The following is a 22,295-nucleotide window of genomic DNA, read 5'->3' on the forward strand; positions in this document are numbered from 1 at the left end:
CACTGCTTACTATGTCCCCCTACAGTGACCCACATAGGCCAAAGTACACAACCTAATGGATCTCTGTGAATTCATGAAAAATGTCCCTGTCTCTCTTGTACATGATCCATTTAGATAAAAGGTCTGGTAAGTAGCAGGAGATAATTGGGGGGTAAGGTGAATTTATAGCTACTAGAATGGGCCTTAATGATTTTCTGTCAGTAGAAGACTAGCAACAACACAGAACCTGAAGAGGAAACACCTTAGACCTCAGAAGTACAGGAAAGCAAAAGACATTAATGATCTTTGTCTTTCAGAACCACCCCCTGAAGCCTTCCTCACAAAGAAGAATGCCCTGGCACATTTCCCCCAAATTGCAAGAGCCTTAAATTTAACTGACTGTCAGGTCTTCCAATACCTACGACTAGGATATTATCACCATTCCCCTTTATCTTGCTAAGAAGTCTGTCACAAACAGCAGGGAGGGCCGCAGCTCCTGCATCAAACACTCAGAACACCTGTGAACACCTCCAAATGTCTTCCTGAACCATTTCCATTGGCCATCGCTCAGCAATTCTATGGGGCAGAAGAATGCATGTCTGGTGGCGTGGACATTTAGGATTAGACTCCAGTTTTCAAACAGAACTGACAACCTGTGACAATGCTGAACTTCACCTAAGCCCCCAAAACAGTGAAAGTCAAGAAATCCTCACCCCTCATCTGTATTCCTTTTTGAGAAATGACTTACCACAAAGAACCATTCTTCCCACATGACTTAGGTAAGTCTGGCTGTCCACTCTTTCCCATGACCCCCATACAACTTGGAAATGACTCCCTTGTTTACCTGTGACAAGGTCAAATGCAGAGCTTTCTCCTTGTGCCTGAATCTGTGGACAAGGCCAGACACAGACCCTTTAACTCCCCATTATCTGTCTCATGAATGATTAACTGAGATTAGGCATTTGTCTCCCTTACATATTTACAAATGATGCGACCAACAAGGGCTTTATTTCCAAAATATCCAGACAGCTCACACAATTCAGTAACCAAAAAGCAAACAGCCCAAACAAAAATAGGCAGAAGACCTAAATGGAGATTTCACCAAAGAAGACATACAGATGGCCAACAGGCACATGAAAAGATGCTCAACATCACTAATTATTAGAGAAATGCAAATCAAAACTATAATGAGGTATCATCACCTCACACCAGTCAGAACAGCCATCATCAAAAAATCTACAAGTAATAAATGCTGGAGAGGACGTGGAGGAAAGGGAACCGTAACTGTACACATGTTTCTCTAATAAGGTCTATCTATATTGTTCTCCTGAACAAGAATAAGAGAACCATAGGATTCTTCATTTTTCCTTTTACTCACTCTTCAACTACCTTTTATGTGTACCTCTTCATTTTAGTTCCAATTTGTAATGATATACATTCATATACATTTGCATTGTAATTTTTCATTTAGATAACAGAAACAAGCACTGATGTCAAAAATACACTTGAAGAAAACTTTATCACGCTAATCAAAAATGCAAAGATTACTTGAAGAAAATACAGACATACACTGTACTTTAGTAATAAATCTGAATTATTATAGAGACAAATGGCCCTCTTAAAATACAAGTTTAATACAAATTCACTGACAACAAGAGGATTATTTTTAAATTTAGTAAGCAGACTATAAATTATGTATGGAAAACAAAACAGTAAAGGAAACAGTAAATTTCTGAAAAAGAAGAGTAATCAGAGATTTAGCCCTCCTATTTATTAGAGGAATTAGAGGAATTAGAATCATATAGACTATGACCATTAGATCAATAGAAGAGAATAAGGTTCATAAATACACACACAATTATATATTATAATGTGTGTATATATGATGAAGTGCTGCATGTTAGTGGGGAAACTATAGGTTATTCAACAAACAGTGATGGGACAAATGTGTAAGCATCTTGAAGAAAATGAAGACTGATCCCCAGCTAAGACTTTAAAACAACCATCAAAAATCCAGATAGTCACAGAAGTAAAAGCAAAACCAAAGACATGAAAGCACTAAAAAGAAAATGCACAGGACTTTCCTGGTAGTCTGGTGGTTAAGATGCCCTGCTCTCGATTCAAGGGGCACAGGTTTGATCCCTGGTCAGGGAGCTAAGATCCTGGATGCCACATGGCATGACCAAAAAAAAGACAAAAGGAAAAAAAAGAAAATGGAGGAATTAAAAAAAATACAGATATGAGCAATAGGGAAGGCCATCTACTTATGGCACAAAACTTGGAGGACACAAAAGATTGATAAGCACAATTTTGTGAAATGCATGGAGAAAATGCCAGAATTTTTCTTTTAAAAGACAGTTGAGAAATTGAGGGAAAATATTCGGGATGCACATAAAAGACAAAGAGCCACTGTCTTTAATATATAAATAGCAACAATCTAATAGAAAAATGGGCAAAGGAAATTTAAAATCAGCTTAAAAAATACTATAAATGGGTCATTAAACACAATTACATGTATTCAACATCAGTCATGATACAAGACATGCAAATTAGATCCGTAATAAGATACATGTTTTAACCTATTACATGGGCCAAAAAGAAAAATATGACAAGATGCTGTTCTGTCTTGAGTATGCTGAAAACAGGCATTCTTATACAATTGAAAAAACCCACAAAGAAGGTCATTTTGCTATATCAATCAAAAATAAAAATTCATATATATATATATATATATATATATATATATATATATATCATTTGTCCCAAGAATTTCATTTTCAGAAATTTCTCTTTAGACATATTCCCTTTTGTGTTAATTGAAATATGTGTGTGTGTGTGTGTGTGTGTGTGTGTGTGTGTGTATATACACACACATACATACATGGATGAAATAAGGATTTTCATTGCAGTATTGTTTGTAATAGCAAAAGCTGGAAATATCTTGCTGTGCTTACTTGCTCAGTCATGTCTGACCCTTTGTGACCCCAAGGAATGTAGCCCGCCAGGCTCCTCTATCCATGGGGATTCTCCAGGCAAGAATACTGGAGTAGGTTGCCATGCCCTCTTCCAGGGGATCTTCCCAACCCAGGGATGGAATTCAGGTCTCCTGCATTGCAGGTGGATTCACTACCATCTGAGCCACCAGGGAAGCCTGGAAATGTCTTAAATGTCTATTAACAGGGGGCTGGATACATTGTGATATATCCATATAATTGAGTAAGATTCAGCCTTGAAAAGAATGAGGCAACTTTTTACATCTATTGACATTTAATTATCACTAAAATTTATTAAGAAATGAGAAAAGTGTTAGAAGTTTAAAAATGGATACAGCAGTGTGTGTGTGTGTGTGTGTGTCCTTGTAACTGCCCTTGGAAAGGGTATATGGGAGACTAAGGTCAAAATTGGAGGGCATGTATTCTCTTTCAAAAGATTTTTACAAAATACAATAATCACATAAAAATTTGTGCAACATAAATAGTTGGCCTAACTGATTATTCAAGGCAAATACTTATCTAATTCCCATTCTGGTCTGGAAACAGATCATTGCCAGCTTTTTGTCCAGGAGTCTTCTCATGCCTGAGGTCAAAGAGTTGGACACGACTGGGTGACTGAACAACAACAACCTGGTACATTAGCCAAGGATTTCTCTTGGGTATCTTCTAGAAGAGTTTCCTCATATGGTCTACACATGCTTTGATGAAGAAAGCTAAAATGTTTCCAAAGAGACTGTACCAGTTTATACTGCCACCAGCAGTCTATGGACTGCTGATATGAGCCAATATATCAGCAACTATATGTACTGAGATGAGTATATGAGCTACTGATACAGACCCTTATCCTTGCTAACAGTTGTCATTGTCAGGCTTCTTAAGTTTAGCCATTCTGGTGGAGGTATGGTAGGATTACATTGTGGTTTCACTTTTGCATTTCCCTGATTTCCCTGAGTACCATCTCACGTGTTACTAGCCATTTGGATTTCCTCCTTTGTTACACACCTATTCAAATAACCTCTCTGACTACAGGGTCATCTGCTTTTTCTTATTGTTCTGCTGTTCTTTATACATCCTGGGTACAAGTCCTCTGTTGTCTGTCTCTTCTTCCACTCTGCGGCTTGTGATTTTCTTTTCAATGGAAATAAGTTATCATAAAAGTCAGGAGAGTACCTGACTTTGGAAGTAGGGGAATTCTGGAATGCTAACTATGGACATTTTCTAGACCGTCATAGTGAAAAATTACTGAGCTGTACATGTTGGTTTTGCACGCTTTTCTGGACATACGTTATATTTCACAACAAAAATATTTTTTAAAAGATAGGCTGAATCTAGGACCCACTAACTCCATCCCTATGTATACAGTCAAGAGAGGGTGGACACACATACATGACATGAACAAAAATGTTCATGGCAGCATGGTTTATAACTCATTTTCTATTTTACCAAACGATTTAAACTTACCAAAAACTGATAAGAATTTGTCTTGTGGGCTACCTTTCCTGAACTAAAAAAAGAAAAAATAACAGTGTGCTCTCAACTGCTTTTACTTACATAAAGAAATTCACGCCGAGAAAACTAACTTGGTTATATGTATTAAAGAGAGGTGAACAGCGAGTTCCCTGGTGGTCCAGTGGTTAAGACTCTATGCTTCCACTCACTGCAGGGGGTGTGGGTTCAGTCCCTGGTCAGGGGACTAAGATCCCACATGCCCCACCATGGTGCAGCCAAAAACTAAATAAAAATTAAAAATAAAGAGAAGTGAATAGACAGGAAAAAGATAAGAGAATTTAGACTGTATATAGCTTTTCATATTTTCAAATTTTATATATATTTAAAATTTTTATTTTTGAGCCATCTGACTGTATTATCATTTAAAAATTAAATTTAAAAACTATTACTAATATAAGAGTGATAAGATACTAAACAAAAATCCTGAAAAGAAAAAGAGTTATTTAAAACAAAAACATGGGCTTCCCTGGTGGCTCAGTGGTAAATTCGCCTGCCATTGCAGGAGACATGGGTTCAAACCCTGGTCCAGGAAGATTTCACATGCCACAAAGCAACTAAGCCCATATGCCACAACTATTGAGCCTGTGCTCTAGAGCCCAGGAACTGTGGCTACTGAAGCCCATGTGCCCTAGAGCCCCTCCTCCACAGCAAGAGAAGCCACTGCAATGACAAGCCTGAGCACTGCAAGTAGAGAGTAGCCCCTACTCACTGCAACTAGAGAAAGCCCTCATGAAGCAACGAAGACCCAACACAGCCTAAACAAATAAATAAATGAAATTATATATAAAAAACATATGTACAGTTGTTATCATAACAGATGCCATCTTGGGCCTCCTCACTGATCCTGCCTAGGGCTGTACCATGTAGTAAGTCTCTTCTCTGTCACCAAGGGCTTTGTATTAATAGTTAATAGATATTGCTTAATGATCATTAGATCTTGTGGCCTCTGGGCTCTATTAGTCTTTAAATAATAATGAAGACCTTCACTGAGGTATTCCCAGTGCCCATAAGACTAGTTGCCCATTCATAAAGCTTGACTTAGGAATGCACTTGCTGTTTCCAAGCACGTACCCACCCCCCAGACCCTAGGTTAACTGTGAAACTGTCCCAATCATCCCTCAGCTGTGTAGGAGGCAGCTGTGAATGCTTCTGGTTCATCGCCCCCCTGATCTCACCCTGTGAGTAAGTTACCTATAACCATAAACTGATCCATTGATTATATGGAGTTGCCTGCCTCATTTTTCAGTCTCAAGATACCATTCCAGTATCTTGAGTATCCCTCCATCTTCCAAAAATATAGAACAGCATTAATGAGAGACACAGAAGATGATTTGGGAGATAAAGTTTTTTTAAAAAAACTTCTAGGAAGGAGAGCAAAAGAGAAAGAAATGGAAATCGGTAGAGCAAAGAATTTAAAATATGGAGGCTCAACAACTGAAATAAGAGATTTTTTGAAAAGCAGAAAAAAATGTGTGTGTGAGTGGGAAAAGGACTAGACTGGAAACAGATTTGTAAAATTCTACACATAAATGATTTCCAGCCTAGAATTCTACACTCAGCCAAAAAGATAAATTTATTATCAGGGTCAAATAAACATACTTCCATGGTATTTATTACTTTTTTATTTCTGTAAATGTATTTATACAATTATATATATTACATAAATACATTTTACGTGACATTTTCAGATATGCAAAGCTTCATAAAGTTCTCTTGTCATGCATCCATTTTCAAGGATATACTGAAGGAAGTACCCCACCCTCCAAATTAGGGGGTAAACCAAGAAAGAGGAAGACACAGGATCTAGGAAACAAGAAGGAAAAAAAAACAGGATTCTCAGGGAAAGGAATCTGATACAAGACAGAAGTAAAAAGGATTTCCTGATAGATGGTGGACAGAAGACACCAAAGTCATAGCTGTGTGTGAAGGCGAGAGAGCAACCAGACCAGCCTTCAGCAAGTCAACAAGGTCCAGGAGAGATTTTTTCAAAGAGAAGACACTGATACCCAGAGTTGAGATAGCACTCCCCGCTCTTACTTGCTGTGTTAACTTGGGTCAGATAGTTTTTCTCTATGCCCCAGTTTCCCCTTGGAGAAGGAAATGGCAATCCACTTCAGCATTCTTGCCTGGAAAATTTCATGGACAGGGGAGCCTGGGGGGGCTACAGTCCATGGGGCTGCAAAGAGTTGGATACGACTCAGCAACTAAACAACAAACAACAACAGTTTCCCCTTCTATAAAATGAGAATAACAATGGTACCTACTTCTCCAGATTGTAACGAAGATGAGTTAGTAGATAGAGTGTATGTGTAACAGTGCTGGGCTCATAGTAAACACGGTATGAGTATTTATAAGTAATGTCGCTATGTGTGTGTCCGACTCTTTGCAACCCCATGGACTGTAGCCCACCCAGCTCCTCTGTCTGTGGGATTCTCAAGGCAAGAATACTGGAGTGGGTTGCCAGTCCCTTCTCCAGGGGATCTTCCCGACTGGGGAATTGAACCTGAGTCTCACATTGCAGGTAGATCCTTTAACTGAATATACAGAGAGGAGATTTAACTAACTAGAAAGAATTTGGCGTTGAATTATTGATATGTATATAGTAAAGCAAAGAAATGATCAATCCATTAATTCCAGGGAACAGTAAAAGTTGTGAAGAAATAGTAAGCAGGGATACTACACAACTCAACTATAAACAGTCACAATAATAAACACAACAGATCTAATCAGAACAGTGATAAGTAGAGGCAAATGTGCATATGAGTGGAGGTGCGTGAAAAGCTAAATCTCTACCTTACATAGTGGAAAGTCAGTAGATAATGTTCAAAACTAAAAAGAAATCCATTAAAAAGTTTAAGAGAGCTTGCTTCTAGAGAGCTGGAATCTGGGAGAAACAAAGCAGAGAAGAGTCATTGTTTTAAGAAGACTTTGACAACTATTTGGCACCTTTTGTCACTTATGGATAAACTAGAAACTAATTTCAAATTACAAAGTGGCAAAAAATATTCACAGAAATACTGGGTTAACCAAAAAGTTCATTTGGGTTTTTTTCCATAACATCGTACAGAAAATCCGAAACAAACTTTTTGGCCAACCCAATATATAAGAATGATAAAAGGTTATTAACCTTACTCTTTAAAAAAAACTCTGTAAAAATCCATAAGCCAATATGAATAAATCAACAATGGACAGAAGGAAATTCACATAAATAAATAAGCAATAAAAATCCCCTGATTATGCTGCCTGATTTAAAAAAAAAAAAGTCATACAAATTAAAATAGTGAGATATTATCTTTCATTCTGGAGAATTTCTGTCCCTGGGTGCCTCTTCCTACTCCTTACCTCACAGGAATTGTCACATCCCCCTGTACTCAGGGTCGGAGACGGCCCAGCAGCACTCCGATTGCCTGGCATCTTTCTGCTGGGCTTTACCCGCAGGTTCTCTTGCTGACAACTCTGCTCTTCCCAGGAACCTGAGGTCAGGTGGGCACCTGTGGACTTAACCACAGCTGCTGATGCTGGATATGGAAGATCCTGTAGCCTTCACCACAGGGTCTGTCCCAAGGGCTAAGCAGAGATTCCAAGAAACCTGGAAAGACAGTGTTCACGTGGTCAGTTATTCTGCATTCACCCCACAAGTGCTTCCTGAGAACACCAAAGTATTGTTTATGGCACTGAATACTGTGGAGTAGACAGTCACATCAACCTGTTCAACCTATTCAACCTATTCACATCAACCTATTCAAGTCATTCATCAAAAGGGAATATGAGTGTGACCATGAGACTCAGACTAAAATTAACAAAAGCTTCATTTCTAGCTCTGTCATCCTTTAGCTATATGAATATGAAAATGTTTCTTCAGGTTTTCTTTTCCCCAAAACAAATCAAAAATATTTATTTCAAGGGACTGTGAGAATTAAATGAGTTGATGTTTTTAAGCAACTCAGCAACAGACTGGCCCAGATAAATACTTAATTCATATTAGCAAGTATGGTTATTACAAGGAATCATGTAATATGCAGAAGGAGGTATCTCATTTAATGTGCACATCAATCCCATTATTTATGTACTGCTGTAATTATTATTATCTCACAGTATGCATATAGAGGAGAAGGAAATGGCAACCCACTCCAGTATTCTTGCCTAGAGAATCCCGTGGACAGAGGAGCCTGGTGGGCTACAGTCCATGGGGTCACAAAGAGTCAGACACGACTGAAGTGCCGTAGCATGCATGCATGCATTGGACAAGGAAATGGCAACCCACTGCAGTATTCTTGCCTGGAGAATCCCAGGGACACAGGAGCCTGGTGGGCTGCCGTCTATGGGGTCGCACAGAGTTGGACATGACTGAAGTGGCTTAGCAGCAGCAGCAGCAGCATGCATACAGAAACAGAGGTTTAGTGATGTTAAATTGAAGTCAGTCTACCTGGCTTCAAAGTTCACATTCTCAATGGTGTACCACATGGTACCTTATATGTGGGAGGCTCAAAATAAACATGGTTCTATTATTAAATAGATGTTGAAAACATGATTATAATTTGGAAAAAAATGTTAAGTAAAGTTTCTTAAGACAGAAGATATACGCCATAAGGAAATTATTAACAGTCTGGGACTAAAATTTTTAATTGCCACAAAAACATCCAGAGGTAAAAACTGTTTCTCCTGTTGAGGGAACTAGGGAGGGGAAGTTGTCTCCGTGTCCAAGCTGAGATACAATTTCATTATGATCAACTAATCCAGGCACTATAGATTTAGTCATTCTTGTTGGAGAAGGGTAAATATCACATAAACTGAGGAGGAACTTAAGACAAGAGAAGTTAAGAAATGAGATGAAAAAGAAACAGGAAAGCATACAAAATAAAAAGCAAAATAAAATAAAAAGTATGAATAGGTTAAATTTTAAACATGTAAAGATGACGTTGTTTCAGAGAAAGAGAGAATATGCTTTCTTTTCTTCTGCCTGTAGAACTTTTTACAAAATTCTATCAAATAACTTGGCCACAAAAAAACCTGGTAGATGTCTGAATGTTGGGAATGGACAGGCTGCATCCTTGATTATAGTATAAGATGTTCAATATCATAATGCCTTAGGAAATGCAATCAAAACCAAAAATGTTCTATTCATTAGCAAACCATTTCATATACACTAGGATGGCTAAAAAAAAAGACAGTAACTAATGTTGGTGAGATGTGAATAAATTTGAGCTCTCAGACAGTACTGGTAAAATTTTAAAAAGGTACAGCCACTCTGAAAAATACGTTGGCAGTTCCTCAAAATGCTACCCATATAGAGTCATCGTATGACCCAGCAGTTCTACTCCTAGTAGCTACCAAGAGAAATGAAAGCCCATGTCCACTCCAAAACTTGTGCACAAATATTCACAGCAGTATTATTCATAGTAGCCAAAAAGTGGAAACCATTTAAATGTCGACCAACTGATGAACAGATAAACAAAATTTGGTGTGTGCATACAATGGAGTATTATTTGGCAATAAAAAAAAAGTACCGAGGAGGAGCTAAGATGGCAGAGGAATAGGACGGGGAGAACACTTTCTCCCCAACAAATTCATCAAAAGAACATTTAAACGCCGAGTAAATGCCACAAAACAACTTCTGAATGCCGGCAGAGGACATCAGGCACCCAGAAAAGCAACCCATTGTCTTCGAAAGGAGTGGAGAAACTTTTCATCTTTAACCTAAATGTTTTATCAATGGTGCTGTATAGAAGGAGAAGTTTGAGACTACTGTAAAAATAAGACCGCCAACTGGAAGCAGGAGGCTTAAGTCCAAACCCTGACTCCAAGGAACATTAATTGACAAGAGCTCATCAAACGCCTCCATACCTACACTGAAACCAAGCACCACACAAGGGCCACCAAGTTCCAGGGCAAGACATACCAAGCAAATTCTCCAGCAACACAGGAACACAGCCCTGGCTCCAAGATACAGGCTGCCCAAAGTCACCCCAAAACCATAGACATCTCATAACTCATTACTGGACGCTTCATTGCACTCCAGAGAGAAGAAATCCAGCTCCACCCACCAGAACACCGACACCAGCTTCCCTAACCAAGAAACCTTGACAAGCCACCTGTACAAACCGACACACAGTGAGGAAACGCCACAATAAAGAGAACTCCACAAACTGCCAGAATACAGAAAGGACACCCCAAACTCAGCAATTTAAACAAGATGGAGAGACAGAGGAATACCCAGCAGGTAAAGGAACAGGATAAATGCCCACCAAACCAAACAAAAGAGGAAGAGATAAGGAATCTACCTGATAAAGAATTCCAAATAATGATAGTGAAATTGATCCAAAATCTTGAAATCAAAATGGAATCACAGATAAATAGCCTGGAGACAAGGATTGAGAAGATGCAAGAAAGGTTTAACAAGGAGAAATAAAAAAGAGTCAATATATAATGAATAATGCAATAAATGAGATAAAAAACACTCTGGAGGCAATACATAGTAGAATAACAGAGGCAGAAGATAGGATTAGTGAATTAGAAGACAGAATGGTAGAAATAAATGAATCAGAGAGGAAAAAAGAAAAACGAATTAAAAGAAATGAGGACAATCTCAGAGACCTCCAGGACAATATTAAACACTACAACATTCGAATCATAGGGGTCCCAGAAGAAGAAGACAAAAAGAAAGACCATGAGAAAATACTTGAGGAGATAATAGTTGAAAACTTCCCTAAAATGGGGAAGGACATAATCACTCAAGTCCAAGAAACCCAAAGAGTCCCAAACAGGATAAACCCAAGGCGAAACACCCCAAGACACATATTAATCAAATTAACAAAGATCAAACACAAAGAACAAATATTAAAAGCAGCAAGGGAAAAACAACAAATAACACACAAGGGAATTCCCATAAGGATAACAGCTGATCTTTCAACAGAAACTCTTGAAGCCAGGAGGGAATGGCAGGACATACTTAAAGTGATGAAAGAAAATAACCTACAGCCCAGATTATTGTACCCAGCAAGGATCTCATTCAAATATGAAGGAGAAATCAAAAGCTTTACAGACAAGCAAAAGCTGGGAGAATTCAGCACCAGAAAACCAGCTCTCCAACAAATACTAAAGGATATTCTCTAGACAGGAAACACAAAAAGGGTGTATAAATTTGAACCCAAAACAATAAAGTAAATGGCAACAGGATCATACTTATCAATAATTACCTTAAACGTAAATGGGTTGATTGCCCCAACCAAAAGACAAAGACTGGCTGAATGGATACAAAAACAAGACCCCTGTATATGTTGTCTACAAGAGACCCACCTCAAAACAGAGGACACATACAGACTGAAAGTGAAGGGCTGGAAAAAGATTTTCCATGCAAATAGGGACCAAAAGAAAGCAGGAGTAGCAATACTCATATCAGATAAAATAGACTTTAAAACAAAGGCTGTGAAAAGAGACAAATGACACTACATAATGATCAAAGGACCAATCCAAGAAGAAAATATAACAATTATAAATATATATGCACCCAACGTAGGAGCACCGCAGTATGTAAGACAAATGCTAACAAGTATGAAAGGAGAAGTTAACAATAACACAATAATAGTGGGAGACTTTAATACCCCACTCACACCTATGGATAGATCAACTAAACAGAACATTAACAAGGAAACACAAACTTTAAATGATACAATAGACCAGTTAGACCTAATTGATATCTATAGGACATTTTATCCCAAAACAATGAATTTCACCTTTTTCTCAAGTGCACACGGAACCGTCTCCAGGACAGATCACATCCTGGGCCATAAATCTAGCCTTGGTAAATTCAGAAAAACTGAAATCATTCCAAGCATCTTTTCTGACCACAATGCAGTAAGATTAGATCTCAATTACAGGAGAAAAACTATTAAAAATTCCAACATATGGAGGCTGAACAACACGCTGCTGAATAACCAACAAATCACAGAAGAAATCAAAAAAGAAATAAAAATTTTCATAGAAATGAATGAAAATGAAAATACAACAACCCAAAGCCTGTGGGACACTGTAAAAGCAGTCCTAAGGGGAAAGTTCATACCAGTACAGGCATACCTCAAGAAACAAGAAAAAAGTCAAATAAATAACCTAACTCTACACCTAAAGCAACTAGAAAAGGAAGAAATGAAGAATCCCAGGGTTAGTAGAAGGAAAGAAATCTTAAAAATCAGGGCAGAAATAAACGCAAAAGAAACAAAAGAGACCATAGCAAAAATCGACAAAGCCAAAAGCTGGTTCTTTGAAAGGATAAATAAAATTGACAAACCATTAGCCAGATTCATCAAGAAACAAAGGGAGAAAAGTTAAATCAATAAAATTAGAAATGAAAATGGAGACATCACAACAGACAACACAGAAATACAAAAGATCATGAGAGACTACTATCAACAATTATATGGCAATAAAATGGACAACATGGAAGAAATGGACAAATTCTTAGAAAAGTACAACTTTTCAAAACTGGACCAGGAAGAAATAGAAAATCTTAACAGACCCATCACAAGCACAGAAATTGAAACTGTAATCAGAAATCTTCCAGCAAACAAAAGCCCAGGTCCAGACGGCTTCACAGCTGAATTCTACCAAAAATTTAGAGAAGAGCTAACACCTATCCTACTCAAACTCTTCCAGAAAATCGCAGAGGAAGGTAAACTTCCAAACTCATTCTAGGAGGCCACCATCACCCTAATACCAAAACCTGACAAAGATGCCACAAAAAAAGAAAACTACAGGCCAATATGATTGATGAACATAGATGCAAAAATCCTTAACAAAATTCTAGCAATCAGAATCCAACAACACATTAAAAAGATCGTACACCACGACCAAGTCGGCTTTATCCCAGGGATGCAAGGATTCTTCAATATCCGCAAATCAATCAGTGTAATACACCACATTAACAAATTGAAAAATAAAAACCACATGATTATCTCAATAGATGCAGAGAAAGCCCTTGACAAAATTCAACATCCATTTATGATAAAAACTCTCCAGAAAGCAGGAATAGAAGGAACATGCCTCAACATAATAAAAGCTATATATGACAAACCCACAGCAAACATTATCCTCAATGGTGAAAAATTGAAAGCATTTCCTCTAAAGTCAGGAACAAGACAAGGGTGCCCACTTTCACCATTACTGTTCAACATAGTTTTGGAAGTTTTGGCCACAGCAATCAGAGCAGAAAAAGAAATAAAAGGAATCCAAATTGGAAAAGAAGAAGTAAAACTCTCACGGCTTACAGATGACATGATCCTCTACTTAGAAAACCCTAAAGACTCCACCAGAAAATTACTAGAACTAATCAGTGAATATAGTAAAGTTGCAGGATATAAAACCAACACACAGAAGTCCCTTACATTCCTATACACTAATAATGAGAAAATAGAAAGAGAAATTAAGGAAACAATTCCATTCACCATTGCAACGAAAAGAATAAAATACTTAGGAATATATCTACCTAAAGAAACTAAAGACCTATATATAGAAAACTATAAAACACTGGTGAAAGAAATCAAAGAGGACACTAATAGATGGAGAAATATACCATGTTCATGGATTGGAAGAATCAGTATAGTGAAAATGAATATACTACCCAAAGCAATTTATAGATTCAATGCAATCCCTATCAAGCTACCAACAGTATTCTTCACAGAGCTAGAACAAATAACTTCACAATTTGTATGGAAATACAGAAAACCTCAAATAGCCAAAGCTATCTTGAGAAAGAAGAATGGAACTGGAGGAATCAACCTGCCTGACTTCAGGCTCTACTACAAAGCCACAGTCATAAAGACAGTATGGTACTGGCACAAAGACAGAAATATAGATCAATGGAACAAAACAGAAAGCCCAGAGATAAATCCATGCACATATGGACACCTTATCTTTGACAAAGCAGGCAAGAATATACAATGGATTAAAGACAATCTCTTTAACAAGTGGTGCTTGGAAAACTGGTCAGCCACTTGCAAAAGAATGAAACTAGAGCACATTCTAACACCATACACAAAAATAAACTCAAAATGGATTGAAGATCTAAACGTAAGACCAGAAACTATAAAACTCCTAGAGGAGAACATAGGCAAAACACTCTCTGACATACATCACAGCAGGATCCTCTATGACCCACCTCCCAGAATACTGGAAATAAAAGCAAAAATAAACAAATGGGACATAATTAAACTTAAAAGCTTCTGCACAACAAAGGAAACTATTAGCAAGGTGAAAAGACAGCCTTCAGAATGGAAGAAAATAATAGCAAATGAAGCAACAGACAACCAACTAATCTCAAAAATATACAAGCAACTCCTACAGCTCAATTCCAGAAAAATAAATGACCCAATCAAAAAATGGGCCAAAGTACTAAATAGACATTTCTCCAAAGAAGACATGCAGATGGCTAACAAACACATGAAAAGATACTCAACATCACTCATTATCAGAGAAATGCAAATCAAAACCACTATGAGGTACCATTTCATGCCAGTCAGAATGGCTGCGATCCAAAAGTCTACAAGCAATAAATGCTGGAGAGGGTGTGGAGAAAAGGGAACCCTCTTACACTGTTGGTGGGAATGCAAACTAGTACAGCCACTATGGAGAACAGTGTGGACATTCCTTAAAAAACTGGAACTAGAACTGCCTTATGATCCAGCAATCCCATTGCTGGGCATACACACTGAGGAAACCAGAAGGGAAAGAGACACGTGTACCCCAATGTTCATCGCAGCACTGTTTATAACAGCCAGGACATGGAAGCAACCTAGATGTCCATCAGCAGATGAATGGATAAGAAAGCTGTGGTACATATACACAATGGAGTATTACTCAGCCATTAAAAAGAATACATTTGAATCAGTTCTAATGAGGTGGATGAAACTGGAGCCTATTATACAGAGTGAAGTAAGCCAGAAAGAAAAACACCAATACAGTATACTAACGCATATATATGGAATTTAGAAAGATGGTAACAATAACCCTGTATGCGAGACAGCAAAAGAGACACAGATGTATAGAACAGTCTTTTGGACTCTGTGGGAGAGGGAGAGGGTGGGATGATTTGGGAGAATGGCATTGAAATACGTATAATATCATATATGAAACGAAAAAAAAAAAAAAAAAAGAAGAAGTACCAATATATGCTATAACATAAATGAACCTTGAAATCATTATCTTAAGGGAAAGAAGTCAGTCACAAAAGACCACATATTTTATGATTCCATATATATGAAATGTCCATAATAGGCAAACACATGAGACAGAAAACTGATTAGAAGTTTCCTAGGGCTGGGGACACAGGGTGGCATGAATGATGAATGTCTGCTAATGCATGAAAAGTTTCTTTCTGGGGTACTGAAAACGTTCTAAAATTATACTGTGGTGTTGACTAAACAATTCCGTGGATGTACTAAAAGTCACTGAACCGTACACTTCAAATTGATGAATTTTAAGGTGTTGAATATATATACATGTCTCTTTTATATAACTAAATAAATCAATCTGCTTTAAAAGAAAAAGAAAGTGAAAGTCGCACAGTCGTGTCCAACTCTTTGCGACCACGTGGACTATACAGTCCTTGGAATTCTCCAGGCCAGAATACTGAAGCGGGTAGCCTTTCCCTTCTCCAAGGGATCTCCCCAACCCAGGGATCGAACCCAGGTCTCCCACATTGCAGGCAGATTCTCAACCCGCCGAGCCACAAGGGAAAAAAAGAAAAAGAACACTTTCCTAAATAACCCAGGATCAAAGTCAGAAATCAATACAAAAGCTACAAAATTTTTACCAGAAGTCATGGAACATGCTAAAGTTGTATACGGAGTGAAATGTATATATTTAAATGGCTTTATTTTTAATTAAAAATAAATATAACAGGTGCAGATGGAGTCACCTGGAGCTTGAGCAGCTGCACGAGGGTATCAAAGACCATGCCCATGGACAAACTAAGGACAGAAGTCCAGGAGTGTATTCCATAGAGCCAGCCAAAAAACTTTAAGGTAAAGAATACAGCAAAACCAGTTACCACTAATTCAAAGAAAATAAATATTGTGAAAGATGAAAAATCTAATAGAGTGGAAAAATCTGTAGGTATACAAAAGGAATTTGCACATTTCTCAAAAGGTTTTTATCTTTAATCTCTATAGAAACAACTGATTTTTCAGCAGTGTCATAAAAATGAACCAGTTAACAGTGGTGAAGCTACAAGATTAATGGCTCAGCTGTACTACACTGGTGATGTATGAAATTGCCCCCAGAGACCAACAAAGTAAATATACAAATAAATAGAACAAAAAAGAGATACATGTGTCTTTTTCAACCCTGGTTTCCTCAGGGTATATGAGGTGGATGAACCTAGAACCTATTATAGAGAGTGAAGTGAGGTCAGCAAGAGAAAGATAAATACCATATTCTAATGCACAGAATCTAGAAAAATGGTTCTGAAGAATTTATTTACAGGGCAACAATGGAGAAACAGACATAGAGAGTAGACTTATGGACATGGGGAGAGGGGAGGAGAGGGTGAGATGTATGGAAAGAGTAACATGGAAACTTAACATTACCATATGTAAAATCGATAGCCAACAGGAATTTGCTGTATGGCTCAGGAAACTCAAACAGGGGCTCTGTATCAACCTAGAGGGGTGGGATGGGGACGGAGATGGGAGGGAGGTTCAAAAGGGAGGGGATATATGCATACCTATGGCTGATTCATGTTGAGGTTTGACAGAAAACAAAATTCTGTAAAGCAATTACCTTTCAATAAAATAATAAATAAAAAAATGAACAAGAACAAAAGAGAGCTAAGTATTCACTCTAAAACATCAGAAGTAGGAAAAAAAAAAAAAAAACAAAATTAAGCACCCCCCCCAAAGGAAAACAGTAATTAAGAAAAACCTTAAATAAATCAAATGAATATAACAGGAGTTTAAAGAAAACAAAGAGCTGGTCCTTTAAAACGACCAATGTCACAAATAACTCCCTAGCAAATGAGATAAAGAAGAGTTTAAAAACATATATATTCTCACACACACACACACACACACGCACACATATACAGAGAGAGAAGACAGAATGAGAATCATTCCCAGATAAGGCAGTGTTTCAAAGTAGTTATTGTAGGATATTATGCCTAACTGTATAGCAACATATTTTATATTGATGTGAAACAGGTGCTTACCTAGCAAAATTTAAATTAACAAAGTTAATACAGGAAAATACAGATAGAAGAGAATAATGAATGTGGAAGAGACCAGGGGGAAAAAATGACATAACAACAAATACAAATAGAAAGACTCAAAGTTAAAAAGAAAAGGCACCGTCCACAGACCTCAGGGCCTAAGGAACAACTGCAGTGAGTTCCCTGGGTTTCCTTTCCTTCGAGTGTATCACAAACAGGCCACCAGAGAAGCTTATAACTCAGAACCATCAGTAGGCACAGACAACAAAGCTCTAAGAAAAGCCTGCATCAAAAGACCAAGAAAAGAGTCTCAAGAGTCCTAACTGAACATATCCATCCTACTCCAGCCAAACACGAATAGAATACACATTCTCTTCAAGCACCTGTGTGACACTCTCCAGGGTCATAAAACAAAACTTAACAAACTGGAATCATACAGCTTATGTTCTCTGATTATAATAGCATCAAACTAGAAATCAGTAACAGGTAACAGGAAAGTCGCCAAACTTTGGAAATTAAACAATACAATTAAATAATCCATGGATCAAAGAGGAAGTCTCAAGGGAAATTAAAAAGTAATGAATAAAAATGAAAATACAACATATCACAATTTGGGATGCAGATAAAGCAGTGTTGAAAGGTAAATTTATAATCCTAAATGTTTATATTAGAAAAGAATTAAGGTATTAATCAATAAGGTAAGCTTCCAACGTAAGATACTAGAAAAAGAAGAGCAAAGAAAACCCAAAGCAATCAGAAGGAAGCAAGTAATAAATGTAAGAGTGGAAATCAATAAAATTGAAAACAGAGAAAGATCAATGAAACTAAAAGCTGGTTTGTTGAAAAGACAATGAAATTCGTAATCCTCTAGCAAGACTGACAAAGATAAAAAGAGAGAAGACACAAATTACCAATATCAGAAATGAAACAGTAGATATAACTATAGATTCTGTAGTCATTGAAAGTAAGGGAATATTACACACCGCTTTATGCACATAAATTCAATAACTTGGATGAAATAGTCCAATTTTCTCACAAAACATAGACTCCTACAATTTACCCACTATTAAATATGTAGGTACTCTGAACAGACACTAAATAGATAACCTGAATAGTTATTTAACTACTGCAGAAATTGAAGCCATAATCAAAAGCTTCCAAAAGGAAATTTCCAGGCCCAGATGGTTTCACTGGAGAATTCTACTGAACGTTAAAAGAAAAAATATCATCTACATAATCTCTTCCAGAAAATAGAAGAGGAGAGAACACTTCCTAACTCATTTATTGAGATCTGTATTATCCTAATACTAAAACCAAAGACAGGACCAAAAAAGAAAACTACAGACCAATGTCTGTCACAAACTTGGACACAAAAATCCTCAAAAAAAGCATTAATTAATAATTCTTGCAATATAAAAAAAAAGAATTACACACCACAAGCAAGTGAAGTTTATTCCAGGAATGTAAGGCTGGTTCAATATTCAAAAATCAATAAGGGGATTCCCCCATATTAACACGCTAAAGAAGAAAAATCATATAAATTCATACAGTATTGACAAAATTCAACATACTTTCACGATAAAAGCAGACACATAGACAAATAGAACATAACTAAGAATCTAGAAATAGCTGCACAAAAGTATGGCAAATTTATTTTTGACAAAGGTACAAAAGGAGTCAGTGGAGGAACTGCAGTCTTTTTAACAAACGGTGCTTAAGTAATCGAACATTCAAATATATGCACCTCGATCTAAGACTAACCGCTCCATACAAAACAACTCAAATTGGATCATGGACAGCGGAAGAAGAAATGAATAAAATCATTATCACAGTGAAGACTTAATCTCTCCTTTCTCTGTAAGAGAATAAGCAAACAAAAAAGTACAAATTTTGTACAACACAATTGACAGCTAAACAATTAAATATCATTTTCGAATTATACAAGGAACATTTATTAAAAAGTCACCAAAGACTAGGCCATGAGTCCCCTCAGATTTCAAGAAATGAGCTTCATGCAGACATTTTTCTAACCAAAGAAAACTTAGAAGTCTAGTAAAACGATAAACTTTTGTAAAATGAAAGCGCACTTCTAAATAATTCATGGACCAAAAAAAAAAAAAATCAACTCTTGGAAAACACTTAGAATATAATGCACCAAACCCTGTGGGTCTCAGAGTGAACTTTAAGACCTTAACATTGATATGAGAAAAGAGGAAAGCCTGAAAAATAAAAGGCGAATCATCCAACTATATCCAGACAACCGATTCCATCACTGACCAGACAGAATTCCCCAACACTCACCCTCCCTCGGTCCCCTTTACCTTCACACCGCTCCGGCAAAGAGCAACGGGATCCTCTTCACAACAACTATTAAACCTCGGCAGAAAACTGCAGCCGCTTCCGGTCACCACCCCTAGCACCGCCCCTTCTCGGGGTTTGGGTGGGAGGTTCACACGAAGGGGCGTGGCTCTGCACAGGCGCAAAACCACGTTCGAAGCCACAGTCAACCAACAGTCAACATGGCGATGTTACGGAGTCAATGTTTTGGGGCATTCAATGCCCCTCGGCAGCGTTGTCAGGCGGGGAATGTGGCCGCGCCCAAGTTGCGCTTCCCCGTGGGGTACGCCATGTCGGAGGAGTGTCCATTCCGTACAGAGGATGAGGAAGCCTCTACTCACGTTGCGGAGCGGTGGCGAGCAAGAATGGGGGCGTTTCTCTGGGCGGGCTTCTTGGGGAAAGAATCTTTGGCTCTGAACTCTATGGATCTGTGTAATGATGTTCAGAGAAGGTGAGAGGCCTCTGGGAAGACACAGAGATGCCAGTGGCTATTATCTCCTGGCAGATAACAGGGGATGAGAAGTCGGACTGCTTGTAGGCTTCTCCTGGAACATATCACGAGGGGCGAAAGGGAAGAAACCAGGGACCTACAGGCCCTCCTAGGATAAAGCGCTGGAGGAAAGGGGGAAGGAGTCAGTGTAAGCTTCCCCTCTGCTGGGCTTGTGGGGTTGGCTGTGGGATTTGGATGCTCCCCAAATCGACATTATCGACATACCCACTCCAGCCACCCCAGCTAAAATAAGTTTTAAAATTTTCCCTTAATCTAATAACAATATGTCAATAAAAATATTTTAGGAAAATTTGCTTTTTTCATAAAATAAAATCTATATAGTAATAGTGCCCTTACTTTGCAAATGTAGCTTTAAGACAAGACCGCTTCTGCCCTTTAACCAGTTTGTTGCCCCTCGTCACCTCTAGTAAGGAAATCCTGGAGATGCCCTTGCCCTCTGGGAGATGTCACTGGGCCACATGAAGAAGTCATGCTGCCCTTCTCCTGGGAATGCCTACGTATCTTTCTACATATTGGAACCCAAGTTCCAATATCTCCTTCATGGAATCCTCCTGACCGAGGTAGAGGGCTCTGTATCCCACTGCAGGCCCTTCTGAATCCTCAAGTAAGGAAGGTGTTTGGAGGAGCTCAGGTGTGAACTTGCTGGATGCTCTCAGTCCAGTGACATTCCATCTGGGCCTCAGTTTAACAATCTGGAATATAAGCGTGTCCTATTCCAATTAGCCTAAGAACATCTGGGATTAATCTGTAGTCTGACAAATTTATCAGTCAGTGAGGGAGACCACACACCAGAGGAACCATGGAGTGGTTCACTAAACAAAAGAAAAAATGGAGTTCTGAAATTCTGAGAAATGGTGAAGTTCAGATGAAATGTGAATGAAGCAGTGTTTTGGTAAACTCAAACCAAAGCCGGGCTATATGTGGACTATAAAGTGAACTCAGAATCCTGTTTCCTTGGAAACCATAAAGTTAAGATAGATATGGAACTTTCTATCTAGATACCCCCCTCTCTCTGCACTGGGGTTGGAAACCTTAGCTGCTCTTCAGCAAGAGTGGGATGTTTTATCTATACTGATATCAAACAGTTTGATACTTTATGATTGTAGAGAACAAAGTTTCTCAGTGAGTAAAAAAGCAGCAGTCACTCAAAGCAGGAGTTCTTTATGGCATTACAGATACAGGACATCCTTGAGAGAAATAATATTTCCTATTATTTTTCATCTGACTTTATCTGTGTCGGTTCTCCCAGCCTTATGAATGGCAGAGCATACTTTTACATTCTTAGCTAATTTTTACTTTCTTAGATGGTTAGAGTCTCTGATTATCCCAGATTCTCTTTCTGCCCCTATAGTCCTGGTCTGGGTGTTTGCTGAATGAATACATGAAAGAAGAAATGGAATCAGTGGAAGCATGTTTGGTATGCATACTAGTCTAATACAGCGCCAGGAATCATTGTTAATGTCAGTGTCATAATAGTACTATGGTTATGTTTTTAAAAAGCTAAGTCTACTAGACTATTTCAGAGAAGAAAGAAGGAGCCAATAATCATACGAAGAGATGTTCAAAGTCATTAGTGATCAGGGAAATACAAATAATGAGAAAACATTTTACACCCATTCAACTTGCAAAAATTATGTCTGACAAAACAGACTGTTGGAGAGGATATATAAATACAGGATCTTCTTGCCCTGTTGAAGGAATATAAATCAGTGTGACCACTTCAGAAAATAGTTGGCATTTCCTCCTGCAGTGAATATTTACAGACCTCACA

General features: G+C 38.0%; 1 protein-coding gene across 5 annotated transcripts in view; it reads right to left on the bottom strand.

The window, feature by feature from the left end:
* LOC147340450 (zinc finger protein 81-like) overlaps positions 1-20,130 on the bottom strand; it is a 125,865-nt gene extending 105,735 nt beyond the window's left edge. For 3 of the 5 annotated variants that reach the window (XM_086386352.1, XM_086386350.1, XM_086386348.1), the window contains exons 1-2: positions 19,998-20,130; positions 7,824-8,070 (exon numbers count right to left, since the gene is read on the bottom strand). In XM_086386352.1, coding sequence (XP_086242478.1) covers positions 7,824-7,895 — 72 coding nt within the window. In that variant the 5' untranslated portion in view covers positions 7,896-8,070; positions 19,998-20,130. Of the gene's footprint in view, positions 1-7,823; positions 8,071-19,977 lie in introns of all 5 variants that reach the window. The other 2 variants (XM_086386353.1, XM_086386349.1) reach the window with 2 other exon arrangements.
* Between the last annotated feature and the right edge of the window lie 2,165 nt (positions 20,131-22,295).

The sequence above is a fragment of the Bos grunniens genome, chromosome X, assembly GCF_055505025.1.
Source record: "Bos grunniens cultivar Pamir isolate PY7600 chromosome X, Bosgru_T2T1.0, whole genome shotgun sequence".
NCBI lineage: Eukaryota > Metazoa > Chordata > Mammalia > Artiodactyla > Bovidae > Bos > Bos grunniens.